The sequence below is a fragment of the Chrysemys picta genome, chromosome 12, assembly GCF_011386835.1.
Source record: "Chrysemys picta bellii isolate R12L10 chromosome 12, ASM1138683v2, whole genome shotgun sequence".
In the NCBI taxonomy this organism is placed as follows: Eukaryota; Metazoa; Chordata; order Testudines; family Emydidae; genus Chrysemys; species Chrysemys picta.
Window position 1 is genome coordinate 646,683 of NC_088802.1, and position 20,580 is coordinate 667,262.

Below are 20,580 nucleotides of genomic sequence, written 5' to 3' on the forward strand. Positions count from 1 at the left end.
TTGCCATGGGGTTTAGGGTGGAAGAAGAGGAGCTTTTTGTTGATTTAGCCGATTGAGACTGAAATTTTGTCTTTATTTCAGGGTACACCATGGTTGTGTTTTTTTTTTTAGACTTACTTTTAGATGTGCTGCATGGGGGTAGGTTAGCTGCAGGGGGCTGGCTGTTCACGTTGGAAGGCGGCTTTGGTCCAGCACCTTTGTTTTGCCCAGTTGCCCTGTTGTGGCCCATTTTATACGGGGTGCCTACCAATTTCCCCACAGGGAGCAAAAGGTTTTTATGCACTGTTTTTGTTTGCCCTGGACCCTTTTTAGGTTTGATTTTGTAGACCGGCAGGTCTTTTAGCTTTTTTATTACCAAGTAAGGTATTGCCTTTTATTTGTCGGCTATTTTGTGTTTGCCAGCAATACCCAAATTTTGCAGCAGAACTTTGTCCCCCGGCTGGAGTTTTTGCAGACGTACCCTAGCATCATATTGATGTTTGTTGCGGTCGGCGTTTTTTCGAGCCGCAGATGTAGCTAAGTGATAAGCATTTCGCAGCTTTTTTTTTAGTTGGGATACATATTGCTGATGAGTTTTATAGCTATTTTTATTTTTTGATACACCAAAGCACAGGTCTATGGGTAATTTTGGTTTTCGTTTAAACATTAAGAGATATGGGGTGACTTTTGTAGCATTATTTTTTGTGGCATTGTAGGCGTGCACCAGATATGCAACATGTTGGCTTCAGGTTGCTTTTTGCTTTGGTTGCAAGGTCCCCAACATATTTAATAGGGTTCGGTTGAACCTCTTTGGCTGAGGATCACCTTGCGGGTGATAAGGCGTTGTTTTAGACTTTTTAATTTTCGCTATTCTTAGCACCTCCTTTAGAAGATGACTTTTAAAGTCCCGCCCCTGATTCGAGTGTATTCGGGCTGGAAATTTATAAACTGAGAAATATTTCTTTCACAGTACTTGAGCAACCGTGGTGGCCCTTTGATTACGCGTGGGATATGCCTGCGCATATCGTGTATAATGGTCAGTCACTACTAGAATGTTTTTAATATTCCTTTTGTCTACTTTTAAAGACAAGAAATCGATGCATACCAGTTCCAAAGGTTTGGTGCTGGTGATGTTTTTGAGATATGCAGCCCTTGTGGGCAGAGTTTTTTTTTGAACACATTGAGCGCAGGTTTTACATTTTTTGCGAACATTTTTAGCCATCCGAGGCCAATAGAATTTACTACGAAGAAGTTCCAGGGTCCTCTCCATTCCTAAATGTCCAAAGTTATTATGCAGGGCCCTTATGGCCAGGGCTTTGTACTTTTTTGGCAGCACTAGCTGTGCTTGTTGCTTTTGTAAAGGGTCTGTGGTTACTTGATGTAGCACTTTTTGAATTAGTTTTAGTTTGGTTCATTTTTTTAATAGTAGTTTACCCTTCGGGTTAGGTGGGACAACCACAGCTGGGCTTCGCCCCTCCCTTTTGGCAAGTAGTGTATTACGAATGCCAATATTTTGCAGCTGGGCTTTCTGCCAGTTAGCCGCATTGAGCATGGGCAAAGGAGATTGGTTCAACGCAATATAGTTTACTGAAGCAGAAGGCACGCATTTAGGGGGCAGGCCCAAAGCTTCTGCAGCACATCCATGAAGACTCTCCTGGGACTCTGGTTCCCGGCGACTCACACTGCAAATAGCCCTCACTCCATCTGTGGGTATCACAGCAACTCCTGGTGCCTGTGGACGCCTGGACAATGCATTTGCATCTACATTGCTTTTTTTTGATTGGTATTGAATGCTGAAGTTATAGCTAGCCAAAGCGGCCACCCATTTTTGCCCTGTAGCATCCAGCTTAGCACTTGTTAACACATAGGTCAGTGGGTTGTTGTCTGTTCACACCTGGAACTGAGCACCATATAAGTAGTTTTGAAATTTTTTAGTGATGGCCCATTTTAAGGCCAAGAACTTCAGCTTGTGGGTGGGATAGCGAGTTTTACTATTAGACAGTCCTCGGCTGGCAAAGGCTATAGGTTTACGTCTTTTTTTCACTTTTTGGTACAGTACTGCTCCCAGACCCTTCAAACTGGCATCAGTATGCAGGATAAATGGCTTGCTTGGGTCAGCAAAGACTAGGACTGGAGCATGAGTTAGGCAAGTAATGATTTTTTGAAAAGCCCTTTTACATTTCTCATTCCACCGTGGCCCAAATGGTTTGAAGGGGCCATAGTGTCTTTGCACAGGAGGCTTTGGGGACCTTTCCTTATTTTTGGTCTTAGATTTGTTTCTGCTGGACTGGTATTCCCTGGTAAGATTATTTAGAGGTTTTACAATCGTAGCATAGTTTTTTACAAATTTGCGATAGTAGCCACTAAACCCAAGAAAGGTCTTGAGTTTTCTGTAGTTACTTGGACATGGCCATGTAGTGAGGGCTTTTATTTTATTGGGATCAGTACTTACACCCTTTTGGGACACGATGTGACCCACATACTTTACTGAGGTCCTGCAGAACTGGCATTTGTTAATTGAAAGCTTCAAACCATAATTCTTTAACCTATCAAGCACTTTAAGAAGTTTTTCTTCATGCTCCTTCAAGGTTTTTTCAAACACTATCAGGTCATTCAAATAAACTAACACTTGCAGTAAATTTATGTCTCCCACAACTTTCTTCATAAGACGTTGAAATGTGGCAGGTGCTTCAGAGATCCCTTGGGGCATGCGTTCAAACTGATAAAACCCTAATGGGCAGATGAAGGCTGTTTTTTCCTTATCTGCTTCACCCAGAGGGATCTGGTAGTATCCACTCCGAAGATCCAACACAGAGAACCACTGGCTTTCCAGCAAACAGTCTAAGGCATCTTGGACTCGAGGCATTGTGTACTGGTCAACCACAGTACGGCGGTTTAGGGTGCGGTAGTCAATACACATTCGGATTTTTCCATTCTTTTTACGGACCACCACAATGGGTGAGGCATATGGGCTGCGGGACTCTGTAATGATGCCATTCGCAGCCAGCTCCTGAAGATGTTGTTGCACATCTTCCATTTTGGAGAGGGCAATCCTCCTAGATCTCTCCCTGAAAGGTCGAGAGTCATGTAGTCTGATGTTGTGCTCTACTCCTTTTGCACATCCCACATCCCACTCATGCAATGAGAACACCTTGGATTTTTTACAAAGTTTTCTTTTTAGGCGATCTTTTCACTCCTCGGACAACGGTGAATTTCCAAAGTCAAACTTTGCAGGGTCTATTGGCGGAACTTGAGTTTTACACTGGGGTTTTACAATTGATTTAGGCTTAAAGAGATCCGCTATCTTTTGTCCTTGCTTCACAACAACATTTTGACTTGTTTCATTAGCAATCAGTATAGTCACCTTTTCCTGGGCTTCAGCAGGTAGGGTTATGACTCCACTGGGGACCAGCACTTCTTCCGGGAGCTTTCCTTTAACCGGCTGCTTTACCATTGCTAATGCCCCTTTACTGCCTTTCAGCCGAGTACTCATGACAAGCACTTCTTGCTCCGTCCTTGCAGGCACTACTAACGGGGTTGTGCCCATGTACTTCAGCGCCCCAATCGGTAGCTCAGATGTCTTCTTTTTAGCACCCTCAATCTTCCTATAGGCTTCAGCACAAAGCGTATGGATTATCAGGGTATTTAGGTACTGTTTCCCAGCCCGTCGTCTGCAGTAATCCGCGAGCACCTTGAAGAGACTGGAGTTGGTCCCTATTAGCACAGACACATCAGAGGTCCCTTTAGGGTCAGGGCATATTAATGCAGCTGTGTCCACCTCTTTTCTTACCCCAGCAACCTCCTTTGGGAATTTCAGGTGCACTATGACATACCCTTGGTAGGGGTATTCATCCATGCTGAGGCCACACAGACCAACGCCAGTCAGTGGCTGTATAGGCAGGTGCCTAAGCATTTGTTGGTAGAATGACTGAAATATAATAGTCACTTGAGATCCAGTGTCAAGCACGGCTTTACACTCCACCCCTTCAATCTTCACCATGACCTCTGCTTGAGGCCCTATCAGTCCTGCGGGGATTCCAGCTGGACAGTCTTTTTTGGGGGAATCTTCAAATCCTGCAGGCCTGGGTGGTCCCCGTCCCCGGACTCTCTGGCAGCTACCGGATTTCTCCCAACTGATCCTCAGCTTTCCATACACTAAGGAGGGGTTTTCTTCATTATGGCACTTGGCAGCACTGTGTCCATCCTGACCACATCGGTAGCAGAAGAATTGTCCTTTTCCTCTTCGCCCAGATGGGATGGTGGCTCTAAATGCTGACTTCTCCATCGCCACGGTCAGAGGCTCCTTATTCCCGGAAGTTTTAGCTTGGTTAATGGTGCTTTGCAGTTCAGCTATCCGTTCTGTCAGGACCTGCACTTGTTGGGCAAGTTCCTCTGTGGTGCTCACCATCAGTACACTGGCCATTTGCAGTGGTGTTGTGCCGGCTGGCTCCAATGTTTGGGCTTCCCAAAACTCGCTGGCAGCCTGCCTTTTTTCCTCTTCTCTGACCTCCTTTATCAGCTGGGAATAACTTGGGGGATGTTTCCGTCGTTCTTTTAGCCGGAGATGGAGTAGAATCGAGTTCTGATATTGAGCTCCTTTTACAATTTGAGCCAGTCTGGTCCGATCCATCTGTTCAGCAGTCACTGCACCCCTCATGACAGCTCTCTGAAGCAGTCTTTCCAGCCTCTGTATATAGGCTGAAATCTTCTCGCCAATTTGCTGTCGGGAATTAAGGAACTTACAGTAACTGTCTTCAGGGCCCTCTACACTCCCAAAGGTATGATCAAGGGCCTCTAGGCAGTCCTTCACACTGACCCCAGGGTCAATGAGCTTCAGGGTGCGAATCACATCTAATGCTGGGCCACTAAGGCTCTCTATCAGACATCTTCGCTTTTCTGCATCAGGTACGGCCCACTCCTGCAGCATTTCAGTGGTATGCTCCAACCAGGGTTTGAACTCCTCTGCCCCAGCAAATAACCTTAACTCACGACAAGAGTTTGACCTAGCATGGGACAACACAACCTTTTTCAATATTTGCCCCAGTGCTTTTGTCCAATCATTGGCTGAGGCTGTGGCCCCTGAGCTAGAGGCTGCAGGGCCGGGGCCCAACAAACCCGACATATTAGCCATTATACAAACAGTAATTTCCTCAAAATATAACCACAATTGTTTCCCAATGCAGGGGAACACTCAACAGGTGCTTGCGAGGGGTACTGACCCAGGGGATCCCGGACGAGCCCCCAAAAATGTAACCCTTCTGCCCATCTAAGTTGGCAGCAACAAGGGCCGGGTTTTGTATCTAGGGGTTCCGTTTCAATAACGCAATGCAAAACCGGCTCGAGCCCCCACCCAGTGACCTGGGACAATTACATACCACCCCCTGGGCACCTCTAAGAGGCAATACTTCCCCTCTCGCAAGCACGGAGTCTGAGTGTAACAGAAAATGTTTAATAACATGAGGTAAACGACATTAGTATTAAATGAAAAAAACACCACAACTAGAGTTTTTAGACCAAACCATGAGTGAAGACCCACCCCAGCAAATTGGGCCGTGTCCTCTCCCGTTGGTTTTTTGAAACCAGCGACCCAAGAATTACCAAAGTCCCAAAAGTCCACCAATTCCAAAGTCTCTTGGGTCCAGCAACCCAAGAATCACAAAAGTCCCAAAAGTTCGACAACCCCCCAAAGTCTCTGTCCATGATTAGTGCAGCCCCAGAGTTCAAGGGGGGGGGAGGGGTGAGCAGGGTGTTAAGGGGCACCTTACGTGATCCGAGGCCAACCGGCTGCTTCTTTGTGGGGTTTCACTGCAGCCTTCACCACGAACTGCTCCACTTTACCCGCAGCCCCACAAACTGCTCTGGCAGCTGCTCCGCTCCGCTCACCGACCTGTGAGCCGCGCTGCTCCGCTCCGCTCACCGACCTGTGAGCCGCTCCGCTCACCGACCTGTGAGCCACTCCGCTCCGCTCCGCTCCGCTCCAGCCGTCCCTTGGGCCGCTCCCACAAGGCTCTGCTCTGCTCTGCTCTGCTAGCTGCTCCTCCAGCCGCTCCGCTCACCGACCTGTGAGCCGCTCTGCTCCGCTCCACTCACTCCCCGCTAAGCTAAGTTAGCTTAGCTATAGCTTCAGGCTCCCCCACTAGTTAACACAGCCTCAGTGATCTCAGCTCTTAAATAGCTTTAGCTCTTTTGTAATTTCAGCTCTTAGTAATTTCAGCTAGTAGTAGGGGAGCCCCAGTGCTGGTGCACTATTGGCCCAAAGCGAACTCAGATCAGCAGTCTGTAACTAAACTCCTAAGGAAATCAAAGTTAGCTCTAACATTCAACAGTGGAGAGAGGAGGTAGTGCAATTGGTGTTTCAACCCCCTTGGGGAGGGGGCCACACCATCAGGTACAAATACCTGTCCCCATCCTCTCTCAATTCACTGGGTTTTGTAACCCATGCCCCTTAACAAGCAAATGCTACTTAGGTAATGGTAAATAACTTACTTAGTCCTTTTGTCATACAACAGTTCCACTGGCCTTAATTTACAAAATTAGGGTAACAAAACTTTATTCTTCCTGCCCCAATAACAAAAAAACTGGGGATCCCACACCAGCCAAAGTAACCACTTTGAGTTGCTGTGGTTTTATGCCAGGCGAGTGGGTGTGCCTATGCAAACAAAATCAGCCCCTAAAGTTCTTTTCCACCCTCGCCATAATTCACCACCAGATGTCAGGGTAAAGCTCATCCTGACTCTGCTTACACAAGTGTCCATCTACAATCATGGTTGTCATGCCACACCTTTGGCTCAATACCATTGGAGTTCGGACATTTTAGGGTTAACCTGTTGCTTCCCTTTGCAAAATTCAGTTTTCTCTTTCCTCCTTGTCCTGCAGGATCACACCCTGATTTTTCTTGCTTACCAGAATTCACTGGCTGATGGGGTGGGCTCTCTGTGCTAACAGCTATTAGCAAGTCCTTCCCCTCCCAACCAGACAAGTAATTTGCATTACCACAGACAGAAGCCAGTCCACCAGTTTTCATATCCTTAACTGCTATCATTTCCAAGGCTGGACTCTGTCTTAAAGAGATACCACACAAATCCAACGAGTTTGAGGGTGAGAGTTTGCTTGCTCTCCCCTGCATCCCCAAGCATTTAGCCATCAAACTGTTCTGCTTTGAAACATCAATAACCAAATCTGTCCTCAGACCCTGAAGCACAGACTGCTCACTTAAAGAATTAGAATGGAGACATTCCTGTTCCAACACCATTGTCTTCCCAACAAGCTGGCCACCCACAGCCACTTGGTTATAGGGTTGCTCAACTTTCTTAACAGCTTTTGCTCCATCTGAGACCTTCTCAAAGCTACCCACACTAGATCTTTCGAAAGGAAAGTCAGTGGATCCATTCACAACAGAAAATTTCTGGCTGTTAGGAACCGGAACTTCCTTTATTAAATCACTCTCACACCCTTCAGTTTCAGGGAACTGCTTGCACTGATTACCATGAGGATTCCTTTCCCCAGGAGCTTTTCTAAGCAGCAAATCACCCCTCACAGAAATTCTGCCCTTACCCTCTTCACCTAGGGCTTGCTCTAAAGGAACACTTTCCTGAGCAACAACAGACTTTTTCTGGGTCTTACTTACATCCAGGATCACCTTTGGCCCATCAGGCAGATTTCTACACAATCCCCTTTCAGGCAAACCCATAGATTTCCTAGATAAAAGGTTAGATACATTTCCCTTCCCTTTGCCACACACAAGTTTAGGAATCCTTTCCTTCTTGCTACAAGTTTCTACACCATCAGTAGATAACACAACCAAATCACCTGCATGCTCTCCGTGTGCCCTGGCTAGGGTATTACCCTGATTAGACAGAGTTGCTACACCCTTTACCAACCACACACTAGCAATAGGCAAAATATAAGCACCAGAATTGTCTGGTCTCTGGGATTTTGCTAAGACACTAACTGGATGCAACCTAGTTACGGTGCCATTCTCCCCAGCAGACACAGACTTAGGACCATTCCCTTCCTGGGCTTTAGTTGAATTCAGAACCAACTTTGAGACAACTGCACTAACCTCAACCATCACAGGCCGAAAGGCACCTTCTGTCTGCTCCACAGACAAAGAAGAGCTGGAGACACCTTTTTTACCAGACACACAGCTAGGGATTTCATTTCCCTTGTCCCAGCACACAGGGCTGTTCACAGACAACTGCTTGGAGACTGAGGTAGCTTCCTCCATAGGCAAGTCAATACCCCTGACAGACACAGGCACATTTCCTTCACTGTCACTATTCTCCACACAGGAAACAGGTAAGGGATAGGGGCATTCATCTTCCACTATCCCTGCCTTCCCAAACTGCTGACTAGATAAAGCCATCAGCTCACAAGGCTGCCCAAAAAAAGAAGAACAGGAGTACTTGTGGCACCTTAGAGACTAACAAATTTATTAGAGCATAAGCTTTCGTGGACTACAGCCCACTTCTTCGGATGCATAGGCTCCTTCAAACTTTTCCTGCCTTCCTCTCCTTTGTCCCAGCACACAGGGCTGATTACAGACAAAGGGTATGTCTACACTACGAAATTAGTTCGAATTTATAGAAGCCGGTTTTATTGAAATCGGTTGTATACAGCCGATTGTGTATGTCCACACAATACAATGCTCTAGGTGCTCTAGTCGGCGGACCGCGTCCACAGTACGAGGCTAGCGTCGACTTCCGGAGCATTGCACTATGGGTAGCTATCCCACAGCTATCCCACAGTTCCCGCAGTCTCTGCCGCCCCTTGGAATTCTGGGTTGAGATCCCAATGCCCGGATGATGCAAAACAGTGTCGCGGGCGGTTCTGGGTACATGTCGTCAGGCCCCTCCCTCCCCCGTCACAGCAACGGCAGACAATAGATTCGCGCCTTTTTACCTGGGTTACCTGGGTTACCTGTGCAGACAACATGGAGCCCGCTCAGCACAGCTGAGCTCACCGTCACCATATGTCCTCTGGGTGCCGGCAGACGTGGGACTGCATTGCTACACAGCAGCAGCTGCTAACTGCCTTTTGGCGGTAGATGGTGCAGTAGACTGGTAGCCTTCATCGGCGATCTGGGTGCTGGCAGCCGTGGGGCTTGCCTTTTGGCAGTAAATGGTGTATTATGACTGTTAGCCGGCCTATTACAAGTCGGGTCATCGCACATTAGCAGAGTCTTCCCTGAGCAGCAGCTCGTGCAATAGGCCTGAAGACCATCATCATACACCGCCCCGTATTTGCTGCCAAGCACCCAGAAAGATGCCGAGGGCTATCAGTCACGCTGCACCGTCGTCTTAAGATGTAAAAAAATAGATTTTCTCTGTATTCATTTGCTTCCCCCTCCCTCCGTCAAATCAACGGCCTGCTAAGCCCAGGGTTTTCAGTTTAATCTTTGGGGGGGACCAGTCTGTGACAGTTGTTTGTGTCTCTCCCTGATGCACAGCCACCGTTCTTTATTTTAATTCCCTGTGCCTGTACGCCATGTCGTCACTCGGCCCCCCTCCCTCCTTCCCCTAGGCCGTCAGATACTACGGTTGCGCCACAGCTCGAGCCGAGAAGCGGTTCGCGCCTTTTCTTTGAATTCTGGGTTGAGATCCCAATGCCCGGATGATGCAAAACAGTGTCGCGGGCGGTTCTGGGTACATGTCGTCAGGCCCCTCCCCCCTCGTCACAGCAACGGCAGACAATAGATTCGCGCCTTTTTACCTGGGTTACCTGTGCAGACAACATACCACGGCAAGCATGGAGCCCGCTCAGCTCAGCTGAGCTCACCGTCACCATATGTCCTCTGGGTGCCGGCAGACGTGGGACTGCATTGCTACACAGCAGCAGCTGCTAACTGCCTTTTGGCGGTAGACGGTGTAGCATGAGTGATAGCCATGGGGCTGGCAGCCGTAGGGCTGCATTGCACCAGCCCCTTGCCAGGCGATGGTATATTATGACTGGTACCCGTCGTCGTCATACTGGTATGGCTGTCAATCATGGCCACCTGGGCAGACATGCTACTGTTTTGATGATGACGGTTACCAGTCATAATATATTATTTTCTGCCAAATGCCCAGTATTGTCTGCTAAGCACCCAGAAGAGGCCGAGGGCGATGCTGGGTGCTGGCGGACGTGGGGCTGGCAGACGTGGGGCTGCATTGCTACACAGCAGCAGCCCCTTGCCTTTTGGCAGATGATGGTATTTTATGATTGGTACCCATCGTCGTCGTATTGGTATGGCTGTCACTCATGCTGCAGCGTCGGCTGCCACCTTAAGATGTAAAAAATAGATTTGTTCTGTGTTCATTTGCTTCCCCTTCCTCCGTGAAATCAACGGCCTGCTAAGCCCAGGGTTTCCAGTTTAATCTTTGGGGGGACCATTCTGTGTGACAGTTGTTTGTGTTTCTCCCTGTTCCTGTACCTGTACGCCATGTCGTCACTCGGCCCTCCCTCCCTCCCTCCCGCCCTCCTTCTCCTGGTCCATCAGATACTACTTTCGCGCCTTTTTTCTGACCAGGCGCCATAGCTAGCACTGGGATCATGGAGCCCGCTCAGATCACCGCGGCAATTATGAGCACTATGAACACCACGCGCATTGTCCTGGAGTATATGCAGAGCCAGAACATGCCAAGGCGAAACCCGGACCAGGCGAGGAGGCGATTGCAGCGTGGCGACGAGAGTGATGAGGAAATTGACATGGACATAGACCTCTCACAAGGCACAGGCCCCAGCAATGTGGAAATCATGGTGTCACTGGGGCAGGTTGATACCGTGGAACGCCGATTCTGGGCCCGGGAAACAAGCACAGACTGGTGGGATCGCATCGTGCTGCAGGTATGGGACGATTCCCAGTGGCTGCGAAACTTTCACATGCGTAAGGCCACTTTCATGGAACTTTGTGACTTGCTTTCCCCTGCCCTGAAACGCCAGGATACCAAGATGAGAGCAGCCCTCACAGTTGAGAAGCGAGTGGCGATAGCCCTGTGGAAGCTTGCAACGCCAGACAGCTACCGGTCAGTCGGGAATCAATTTGGAATGGGCAAATCTACGGTGGGGGCTGCTGTGATCCAATTTGCCAGGGCAATGAAAGACCTGGTGATAGCAAGGGTAGTGACTCTGGGCAACGTGCAGTCAATAGTGGATGGTTTTGCTGAAATGGGATTCCCAAACTGTGGCGGGGCCATAGACGGAACCCATATCCCTATCTTGTCACCGGAGCACCAAGCCACCGACTACGTAAACCGCAAGGGGTACTTTTCAATGCTGCTGCAAGCCCTGGTGGATCACAAGGGACGTTTCACCAACATCAACGTGGGATGGCCGGGAAAGGTACATGATGCTCGCGTCTTCAGGAACTCTGCTCTGTTTCGAAAGCTGGAGGAAGGGACTTTCTTCCCGGACCAGAAAGTGACCATTGGGGATGTTGAAATGCCTATCGTGATCCTTGGGGACCCAGCCTACCCCTTAATGCCATGGCTCATGAAGCCGTACACAGGCAGCCTGGACAGGAGTCAGGACCTGTTCAACTACAGGCTGAGCAAGTGCCGAATGGTGGTGGAATGTGCATTTGGACGTTTAAAAGCGCGCTGGCGCAGCTTACTGACTCGCTCAGACCTCAGCGAAAAGAATATCCCCATTGTTATTGCTGCTTGTTGTGCGCTCCACAATATCTGTGAGAGTAAGGGGGAGACCTTTATGGCGGGGTGGGAGGTTGAGGCAACTCGCCTGGCCGCTGATTACGCGCAGCCAGACACCAGGGCGGTTAGAGGAGCACAGCAGGGCGCGGTGCGCATCAGAGAAGCTTTGAAAACGAGTTTTGTGACTGGCCAGGCTACTGTGTGAAACTTCTGTTTGTTTCTCCTTGATGAACCCTCCAACCCCCCCCCCCCCGACCCGGTTCACTCTACTTCCCTGTAAACCAACCACCCCACCCCATCCCACCCCACCCTCCCCTCCCCTCCCGCTTGCAGAGGCAATAAAGTCATTGTTTTTTCACATTCATGCATTCTTTATTAGTTCCTTACAGAGGTAGGGGGATAATTGCCAAGGTAGCCTGGGATGGGTGGGGGAGGAGGGATGGAAAAGGACACACTGCATTTTAAAACTTTAACTCTTATTGAAGGCCAGCCTTCTGATGCTTGGGCGATCATCTGGGGTGGAGTGACTGGGTGGACGGAGGCCCCCCCACCGTGTTCTTGGGCGTCTGGGTGAGGAGGCTATGGAACTTGGGGAGGAGGGCTGTTGGTTACACAGGGGCTGTAGCGGCGGTCTCTGCTCCTGCTGCCTTTCCTGCAACTCAACCATACGCTCGAGCATATCACTTTGATGCTCCAGCAGACGGAGCATTGCCTCTTGCCGTCTGTCTGCAAGCTGACGCCACCTATCGTCTTCAGCCCGCCACTTGCTCTTTTCATCCCGCCATTCAGCCCGCCAGCTCTCCTCTCGTTCATATTGGGCTTTTCTCATCTCCGTCATTGACTGCCTCCACGCATTCTGCTGTGCTCTATCAGCCTGGGGGGACATCTGCAGCTCCGTGAACATATCGTCCCTCGTCCTACGTTTTCTCTTTCTAATGTTCACGAGCCTCTGCGAAGGAGAAACATTTGCAGCTGGTGGAGGAGAAGGGAGAGGTGGTTAAAAAAGACACATTTTAGGGAACAATGGGTACACTCTTTCATTACAAGGTCGCATATTTCGGCTTGCAGGCACACATCGTAGGCCACAGTGTTTTGGCTTTTTTAACCTTCTTAACATGCGGGAAAGGTTGCAAACAGCAGCGCATTTCCCATATCAAGGATGAATTGGGTTGTCCATTTAAAATGGGGTTTCAATGTAAAAGGAGGGGGCTGCGGTTTCCCGGTTAACATGCGGCACAAACACAAGTAAACCGCCCCCCCCCCCCCACACACACACACGATTCTCTGGGATGATCACTTCACCCCTCCCCCCCACCGCGTGGTTAACAGCGGGGAACATTTCTGGTCAGAAGAGCAGGAACGGGCGCCTCTGAATGTCCCCCTTAATAAAATCACCCCATTTCAACCAGGAGAGCTTTCTGGAGATGTCCCTGGAGGATTTCCGCTCCATCCCCATACACGTTAACAGACTTGCTTGCTTTTTTTTTGTAATGTTTACAAATATTTACAAAGTTACACTCACCAGAGGTCTCCTGTGTGCCCTGAGGGTCTTGGGTGAGTTCGGGGGTTACTGGTTCCAGGTCCAGGGTCACAAACATATCCTGGCTGTTGGGGAAACCGGTTTCTCCGCTTCCTTGCTGCTGTGAGCTACCTACAGTACCTCCATAGTCATCTTCCTCGTTCCCAGAACCGTCTTCCCTGTGTGTTTCTCCAGTGAGAGAGTCATAGCACACGGTTGGGGTAGTGGTGGCTGCACCGCCTAGGATCGCATGCAGCTCCGCGTAGTAGCGGCAAGTTTGCGGCTCTGCCCCGGACCTTCCGTTTGCTTCTCTGGCTTTGTGGTAGGCTTGCCGTAGCTCCTTAATTTTCACGCGGCACTGCTGTGTGTCCCTGTTATGGCCTCGGTCCTTCATGGCCTTGGAGATCTTTTCTAATACTTTTCCATTTATTTTACTGCTACGGAGTTCAGATATCACTGCTTCATCTCCCCATATGGCGAGCAGATCTCGTACCTCCCGTTCGGTCCATGCTGGAGCTCTTTTGCGATCCTGGGAGGACTCCATGACGGTTACCTGTGCTGATGAGCTCTGCGTGGTCACCTGTGCTCTCCACGCTGGGCAAACAGGAAATGAAATTCAAACCTTCGCGGGTCTTTTCCTGTCTACCTGGTCAGTGCATCTGAGTTGAGAGCGCTGTCCAGAGCGGTCACAATGAAGCACTGTGGGATAGCTCCCGGAGGCCAATAACATCGAATTCCGTCCACACTACCCCAATTCCGACCCGCAAAGGCCGGTTTTATCGCTAATCCCCTCGTCGGAGGTGGTGTAAAGAAACCGGTTTAAAGGGCCCTTTAAGTCGAAAGAAAGGGCCTCGTTGTGTGGACGTGTCCAGGCTTAATTCGGTTTAACGCTGCTAAAGTCGACCTAAACCCGTAGTGTAGACCAGGCCAAAGACTGGGAGAGTGGGGCAGCTTCCTTGCCACTCCCAACAGATAAACTGCTCTTCTTACTACACTGAGCCACTGCCAGCAAATCACAGTTACCCTTTTCAGGTTCACTTTTACAAGCTGTACCAGCCACCAATGCATCACCCATCAAAAATCCACCCTTTCCTTCCTCAGTTAGGGCTTCCACCTGACCATCCACTTTAATCTGCTCCAGAGAAACATTTTCCTGCCCAATAAGATTTTGCTGCTCTTGATTTAACTCCAGATTTACTTCTGAGACACTAGACCGACATTCAGAAACTTCATTTACAGACAAATAGCTCTTCTCCGACAAACCTTTGGAGCAACCCTCCCCAGGCAAATCATTGCCCACAATAGACACAGGTTTAAGATCATTCCTGTCCTGTGACTGACTACCTGGACTGAACAAAGCTTTAACATTTTCCCCAATCAAAAGATCCTTAGGCAATAACTTCCTTACCCCAGCTATAACCTCATGCTTAGCACCATTCCATTCAAGGTGGATTCTGGCTAAAGGCACACGGACAGTAAACTCCTAGAGGACTACAACATTCACACTCTGATTTGGTCAGTGATCTTCCTCTTTGACAAGATCTGCTTTAACCAGAGTGATGTTAGAAGCCATCATTTGCCCTAAACAGCTTTTACCATTGACTTTTACATTCTCTGTGAATTTTTCATTACCACTCCCATACAGAGCATTGGCACAAGTTATGGAGCCACCCTTTACTGAACACACAGTAAAAGCATTTACATAAAAGGTGGCAGTGTTGGGGTACATTTGGTTACACCCAGACAACTGCTCAGAGTTATACAACATACCAACATTGTTAGGGTTACCATATTGCAATACTGCAAAAAGAGGACACTCCACGGGACCCCGGCCCCGCCCCAACTCCGCTAGGGTTACCATATTTCCACAAACAAAAAAGAGGACACTGGGGGGGGGAGCCCCGCCCTGCCCCATCCACTCCCTCCCACTTCCCACCCCCTGACTGCTCCCCTCAGAACCCCAACCCCCCCTGCTTCTTGTCCCCTGACTGCCCCCTGCTGAGAACCCCCTACCCTAACTGCCCCCCCCCAGGACCCTACCTGTCCCCTGACTGCCCTGACCCTTATCCACTCGCATGGGTGGCAGGGTTGTAGAAATTTTGGTGGTGCCCAGAACCCCCCACCCCACCTGCCTAAGGCTCTGGGAGGGGGGTTGGGTGGGGGGAGGAGGTCTGGGGTGCAGGTCCTGGGCTGGGGATTAGGGTGCAGGAGGGGTGCAGGTTCTGGGATAGAGTTTGGGTGCTGGGTGCAGGCTCCGGGCTGGGGCAGGGGGTGGGTGTGCAGGAGGGGGTGAGGGGTGCAGGCTCTGGGATGGAGTTTGGGGGTGAGAGGCGGTGCAAAGGGAGGGGGTGCAGGCTTTGGGAGGAAGTTTGAGGGCAGGAGGGGGTGTGTGGGAAGGGGGAGGGGGATTGGGAGGGAGTTTGGGGATAGGAGGGGATGCAGGGGTGAGGGCTGTGGGTCTGGGGATGAGGGGTTCATGATGCAGGAGGGGGCTCAGGGATGGAGCAGAGGATTAGGGTGTGTGGGGATGAGGGCTGGGGCTGGGGGGTTTGGGGCGTTGGAGAGGCTCAGGGGTAGGGTGGAAGGGCAGGGTAAGGGCAGCCTGTCTTCCCATTAGTGGAAGGGGGCACTAGGACCCGGGGGCAGCAGACAGCAGTTGTCTGCGTGTACTGCCAGAGCCAGCACAGCAGACAAGGGAGAGGCAGACAGAGATGGGGGACCCACGGAGGGGGGGATGCGCAGAGGGGGGGTGGCAGGTGGAGGCTGGGGACCCATCCAACACACCCCCGCTCCCTGACTGCCCCCCCCCACTCCTCTTACCATTCTGGCTCCACGTGGGTCGGTTTGTGTGTTACACAGGACTACAGAGAGAGGGAGGGGGGAGCAGGGGAGGGCTCTGGCTGCTGGAGGCCAATGGGAGTGGGTCAATCGGCCTAGCCGCCCAATCAGCAGCCACACTCTGCATGGAAGGGAGGAAGGGAGGGAGGGAGAAAAAACCCCGGACATTTTAACCTTGTTACCAATTCCTCCCGGACGGCTATTTAGAGACGCAAAAGCCGGACGTGTCCGGGGAAATACGGACGGATGGTAACCCTAAACATTGTTATAAACCGGACTTTCAAGAGGATACAATTTCTGCTTTTCTTCCCTTGCTTTTTTGACTTGGAGCTGAAATCTTTGCACTTTTGCCTCAGCTTCTAGTTCCTGCAATCGAATTTCTGCCAGTCTTTGTTCATGCTCAAGTTGCAGTTTACTTGCTGCCTTTTGCTTTTCAATTGCTTCTGCCTTCTGATCACTGGCCATTAACAGATCTCTCAGTCCTTGATTTGTAGCTTTCTTTCTAAAGCTTATCCCCTTTTCTGAACACAAATCTTTCAGGGCTTTTTTGTCAAGGCCCTCATATGCTCTTTGCTCACCCATTGCAGCAGCTCTTTAACCAACCAAACTCTCAATCCCAAAATTCAAATTTGGATAGCGTGGGGTTCTGACCAAAAGCTTAATTGACCTGGTTCTGTGGATCCAAGCACGACTACGCCACTGTGACAATGCGGTTCTGGCGGAACCCAACTGAGAGTGCCAACTCAGGACAAATTGCTCAAATAGGGCAGTTACAGCCCAAGGCTGGGGTTTTTTCCACCTCTAAGGCAAACCAAACCAGCCAGACTAAGAGGACTTCGGTCTCACCCCCCGGCTAACCGCAAGTCTCACAAGCAATCTCCTTAGACACTCCAGTTTCCCAGTATCACCACCAGTGCCACTCGTTATAGGGACAAATGGTTATGAAAACCAATACCCCAGTAAAAGAAAAAGGTTCTCCTGATCCCAAAGGACCAAGCCCCAGACCCAGGTCAATATCCAAATCAGATCTTACCCACAAATCACGCTGTTGCCAATCCTTTAGAATCTAAAATCTAAAGGTTTATTCATAAAAGGAAAAAGATAGAGATGAGAGCTAGAATTGGTTAAATGGAATCAATTACATACAGTAATGGCCAAGTTCTTGGTTCAGGCTTGCAGCAGCGATGGAATAAACTGCAGGTTCAAATCAAGTCTCTGGAATACATCCCCCGCTGGGATGGGTCCTCAGTCCTTTGTTCAAAGCTTCAGCTTGTAGCAAAGTCCCTCCAGAGGTAAGAAGCAGGATTGAAGACCAGATGGAGATGAGGCATCAGCCTTATATAGTCTTTTTCCAGGTGTAAGAACACCTCTTTGTTCTTACTGTGGAAAATTACAGCAAAATGGAGTCTGGAGTCACATGGGCCAGTCCCTGCATACTTTGCTGAGGTACAAGGCGTATCTGCCTTCTCTCAATGGGTCCATTGTATAGCTGATGGTCCTTAATGGGCCATCAAGCAGGCGAGGCAGAGCTAATCTCAGCTTGTCTGGGATGTCACCCAGAAGCATAGCATAAGTTTGCCATACAGACAGTATAGAGCCATTATTCATAACTTCGACTACAAAACTGATACACACATATAGACAGCATAATCATAACCAGTAAACCATAACCTTGTCCTAGACACCCCATTTGACCCCCTTTATACAAGATTTGGGTGCCACTACAGGACCTTGGTTGCAACAATGATCTATATGGTTCCAGATTATATTAATAACGTCACAACCTCCCTGTACGCGAACAGCAGGTGAGGTAAGTATTTGTCCCAGTCCTGTGGGTGCTGGTTCATAAATGTTTTTAGCATCATCTTTAGCGTTCCGTTGAACCTCTCCACCAGCGCGTTGGATTGGGGGTGATATGCTGAGGCCCAGTTGTGCCGGACCCCACATCTCTCCCACAAGCACCGGAGTAGGGCCGGCATGAAGTTGGACCCTTGGTCCGTCAAGACTTCCTTGGGGAACCCCACTCGGCTGAAAATGGTCAGCAGCGCATCTGCCACAGTGTCTGCTTCGATGGACGATAAGGGCACTGCCTCGGGGTAGCGGGTGGCGAAATCTACCACCACCAGGATGTATTTCTTCCCAGACCGGGTCGTCTTGCTGAGAGGTCCCACTATGTCCATGGCCACCTTCTGGAAAGGCTCCTCTATGATGGGCAAAGGTCTCAACGCTGCTTTCCCCTTGTCCCGGGCCTTCCCCACCCTCTGGCAGGGGTCACAGGATCGGCAGTACTGCCTGACGTTGGTGAAGACCCCGGGCCAGTAAAAGTTCTGTAGCAGCCTCTGCCTGGTGCGCCGGATTCCCTGGTGCCCTGCGAGAGGGATGTCATGTGTTATACCAACAAAAACTAGCAGGATCTTATTAAAGGGGACAAGATAAAGATGCCACATTTATTATGATAACAATTTGATTTATGACCAATAACTAATATCTTAATCCTTATACACACACACATTATACCTAATACCTACACACACACACACACACACACACACTCAGATGTTCTGCAGCTGCTGCATAGTTACCAGTCCTGCTTGAGTCTGTGGCTTGAGTTTGCAGCTTGGATTCGTAGCTTGTGGCGGTAACTGGCCAGGAAAGCCGGGCACAAGGACGAGCTGGGTCTCTGTCGGGCGCACCGATCCATTGTACTTGTCTATATTGTAACTTCTGTTCACTGTTTGCCATATTGTAATTCAAACCCCATTTTAAAACGCTTACTCCATTTTGTAAGGGCTTGCTGCAACCTTCATTTTTGCAAACCCTGCTGTAATCTTATTAGTTTAGTTTAGATGTGTGAATGAGGGATGTATGGATGATGGAATCAAGCTCCAGCCCCAGCCTGGCCTGATTAAATAGAGTTCAAACACCAACGGCTGAAGATGCAGACAAGAGCCCTAACAAAGTAAGAAGAATCCACCCTAAAAAGAAAAGGTACAATAGAAGGAAGATCAAAGCCCGGTCCCAGGCTGAAAGTCATGTCTCCAATTGACGGGTGATCAATCACCAAACCCGGAGGCAGCGTGACACAGCAAGACCTATAGACTCTGGATTCAAACTAAAGCCTACAAAAAGGATGGGTGAGATGGAAAGCTTTGGAGGAGGGTAACATTCTGCTGCCAACATGGAAGGGCATCGGTGCCCCCAACAGAGACCCAGCTCGTCCTTGTGCCCGGCTTTCCTGGCCAGTTACCGCCACAAGCTACGAACCCAAGCTGCAAACTCAAGCCACAGACTCAAGCAGGACTGGTAACTATGCAGCAGCTGCAGAACATCTGAGTGTGTGTGTGTGTGTGTGTGTGTGTGTGTGTGTGTGTGTGTGTGTGTGTGTGTGTGTGTGTGTGTAGGTATTAGGTATAATGTGTGTGTGTATAAGGATTAAGATATTAGTTATTGATCATAAATCAAATTGTTATCATAATAAATGTGGCATCTTTGTCTTGACCCCTAAAACGATCCTGTATAAGTTTGTGGGACAACACCATCCACCTCCAGGGGAACAAGGCACTCGCTCCGCAGGGACAGCCCTGCGCCAACCCTGTAAACGGAGAACTTTGAGTCCGGAGCATCTGGCCCCCCAGAGAAGCTGGCCTGGGGCCCTTCTCTCTCTTGAGCAGTTGATAAGCTGCCAGCCCCTCTTGCGTGGGAAGCCTGCCCCTTGTCCGTCTGGGCCTCTACCAAGTTAACCCGGTGCGGGTTCGGTCTGCTCAGTCTGTCCTTGAGCTTGGGGCACTGGGCCCGAACGTGGCCTCTTCGGCCGCAGTAATAGCAGCTCATGTCCCGTGGGTCCCCTCGAGCCGGTCGGTTGTCCCTGACGCTGGGCATTCCCCTTGGGAGGGGATTCCCCATATTCCCCCTTTGGGAGGTCCCCGGGTGACTCTCTCTCTGCATCGTGGCGGGCCTGCTCCTTTGGGACTCCTCCCTGCCACCCCCTGACCGGCTCTTCACAAACTCATCGGCCAGCCGCCCTGCGTGTCGCGGGTTCTCTGGTTTTCTGTCCACCAACCACAGCCTCAGGTCGGATGGGCAACGCTCATACAGTTGCTCCAGTACCAGCAGTTTAACCAGGTCCTCCTTCGTCTGGGCCCCATCTGCCCACTTGCTGGCGTATCCCTCCATGCGGACGGCTAGTTGCAGATATGAGATCTCAGGGGTTTTATCCTGACTCCGGAACCTTTCCCGGTACATCTCAGGAGTCAGCCCAAACTCACGTAGCAGGGCCTTTTTGAATAGTTCGTAGTCCCTTTTCTCTGCCTTTCCCAGTTGGCGGTACAATGCCACGGCTTTGGGGTCCAGTAAGGGGGTAAGGACCCGGAGTCTGTCCGCGGGATCAACCCGGTGCAGCTCGCAGGCCGTCTCAAAGGCATCCAGGAAGTCATCCATGTCCTCCCCCTCCTTACGTGGGGCCAGGATGCACTTATCAAAGCTCCATGCAGTCTTGGGTCCCCCCTCACTCACCGCAGCCGGGGGCTCGCGGCCCCTCAGCCTCACCAGCTCCAGTTCATGATGCCTCTGTTTCTCACGATCCTCCAGCTCTCTCAGTTTTAGCTCTTTCTCCCATTC

At 50.1% G+C, this 20,580-nt stretch overlaps 1 protein-coding gene across 1 annotated transcript; it reads right to left on the bottom strand.

The window, feature by feature from the left end:
- Nucleotides 1-11,966: 11,966 nt before the first annotated feature.
- LOC135974871 (uncharacterized) lies at nucleotides 11,967-16,832 on the bottom strand. The gene is made up of 2 exons (XM_065563980.1): nucleotides 13,129-16,832; nucleotides 11,967-12,578 (listed from the first exon to the last, which is right to left on the bottom strand). The coding sequence occupies exons 1-2, from the start codon at nucleotides 13,667-13,669 to the stop codon at nucleotides 12,076-12,078; spliced, it is 1,044 nt and encodes a 347-aa protein (XP_065420052.1). The 5' UTR covers nucleotides 13,670-16,832; the 3' UTR covers nucleotides 11,967-12,075.
- Nucleotides 16,833-20,580: the final 3,748 nt, after the last annotated feature.

Bases quoted from the DNA above. Each gene is read 5' to 3' on its own strand.
- LOC135974871 (XM_065563980.1), bottom strand. From the start codon at position 13,669: ATGGAGTCCTCCCAGGATCGCAAAAGAGCTCCAGCATGGACCGAACGG. The intron at 12,579-13,128 runs GTGAGTGTAACT...CTCCTCCACCAG, and splicing joins GGGCACACAGGAGACCTCTG to CTGCAAATGTTTCTCCTTCG.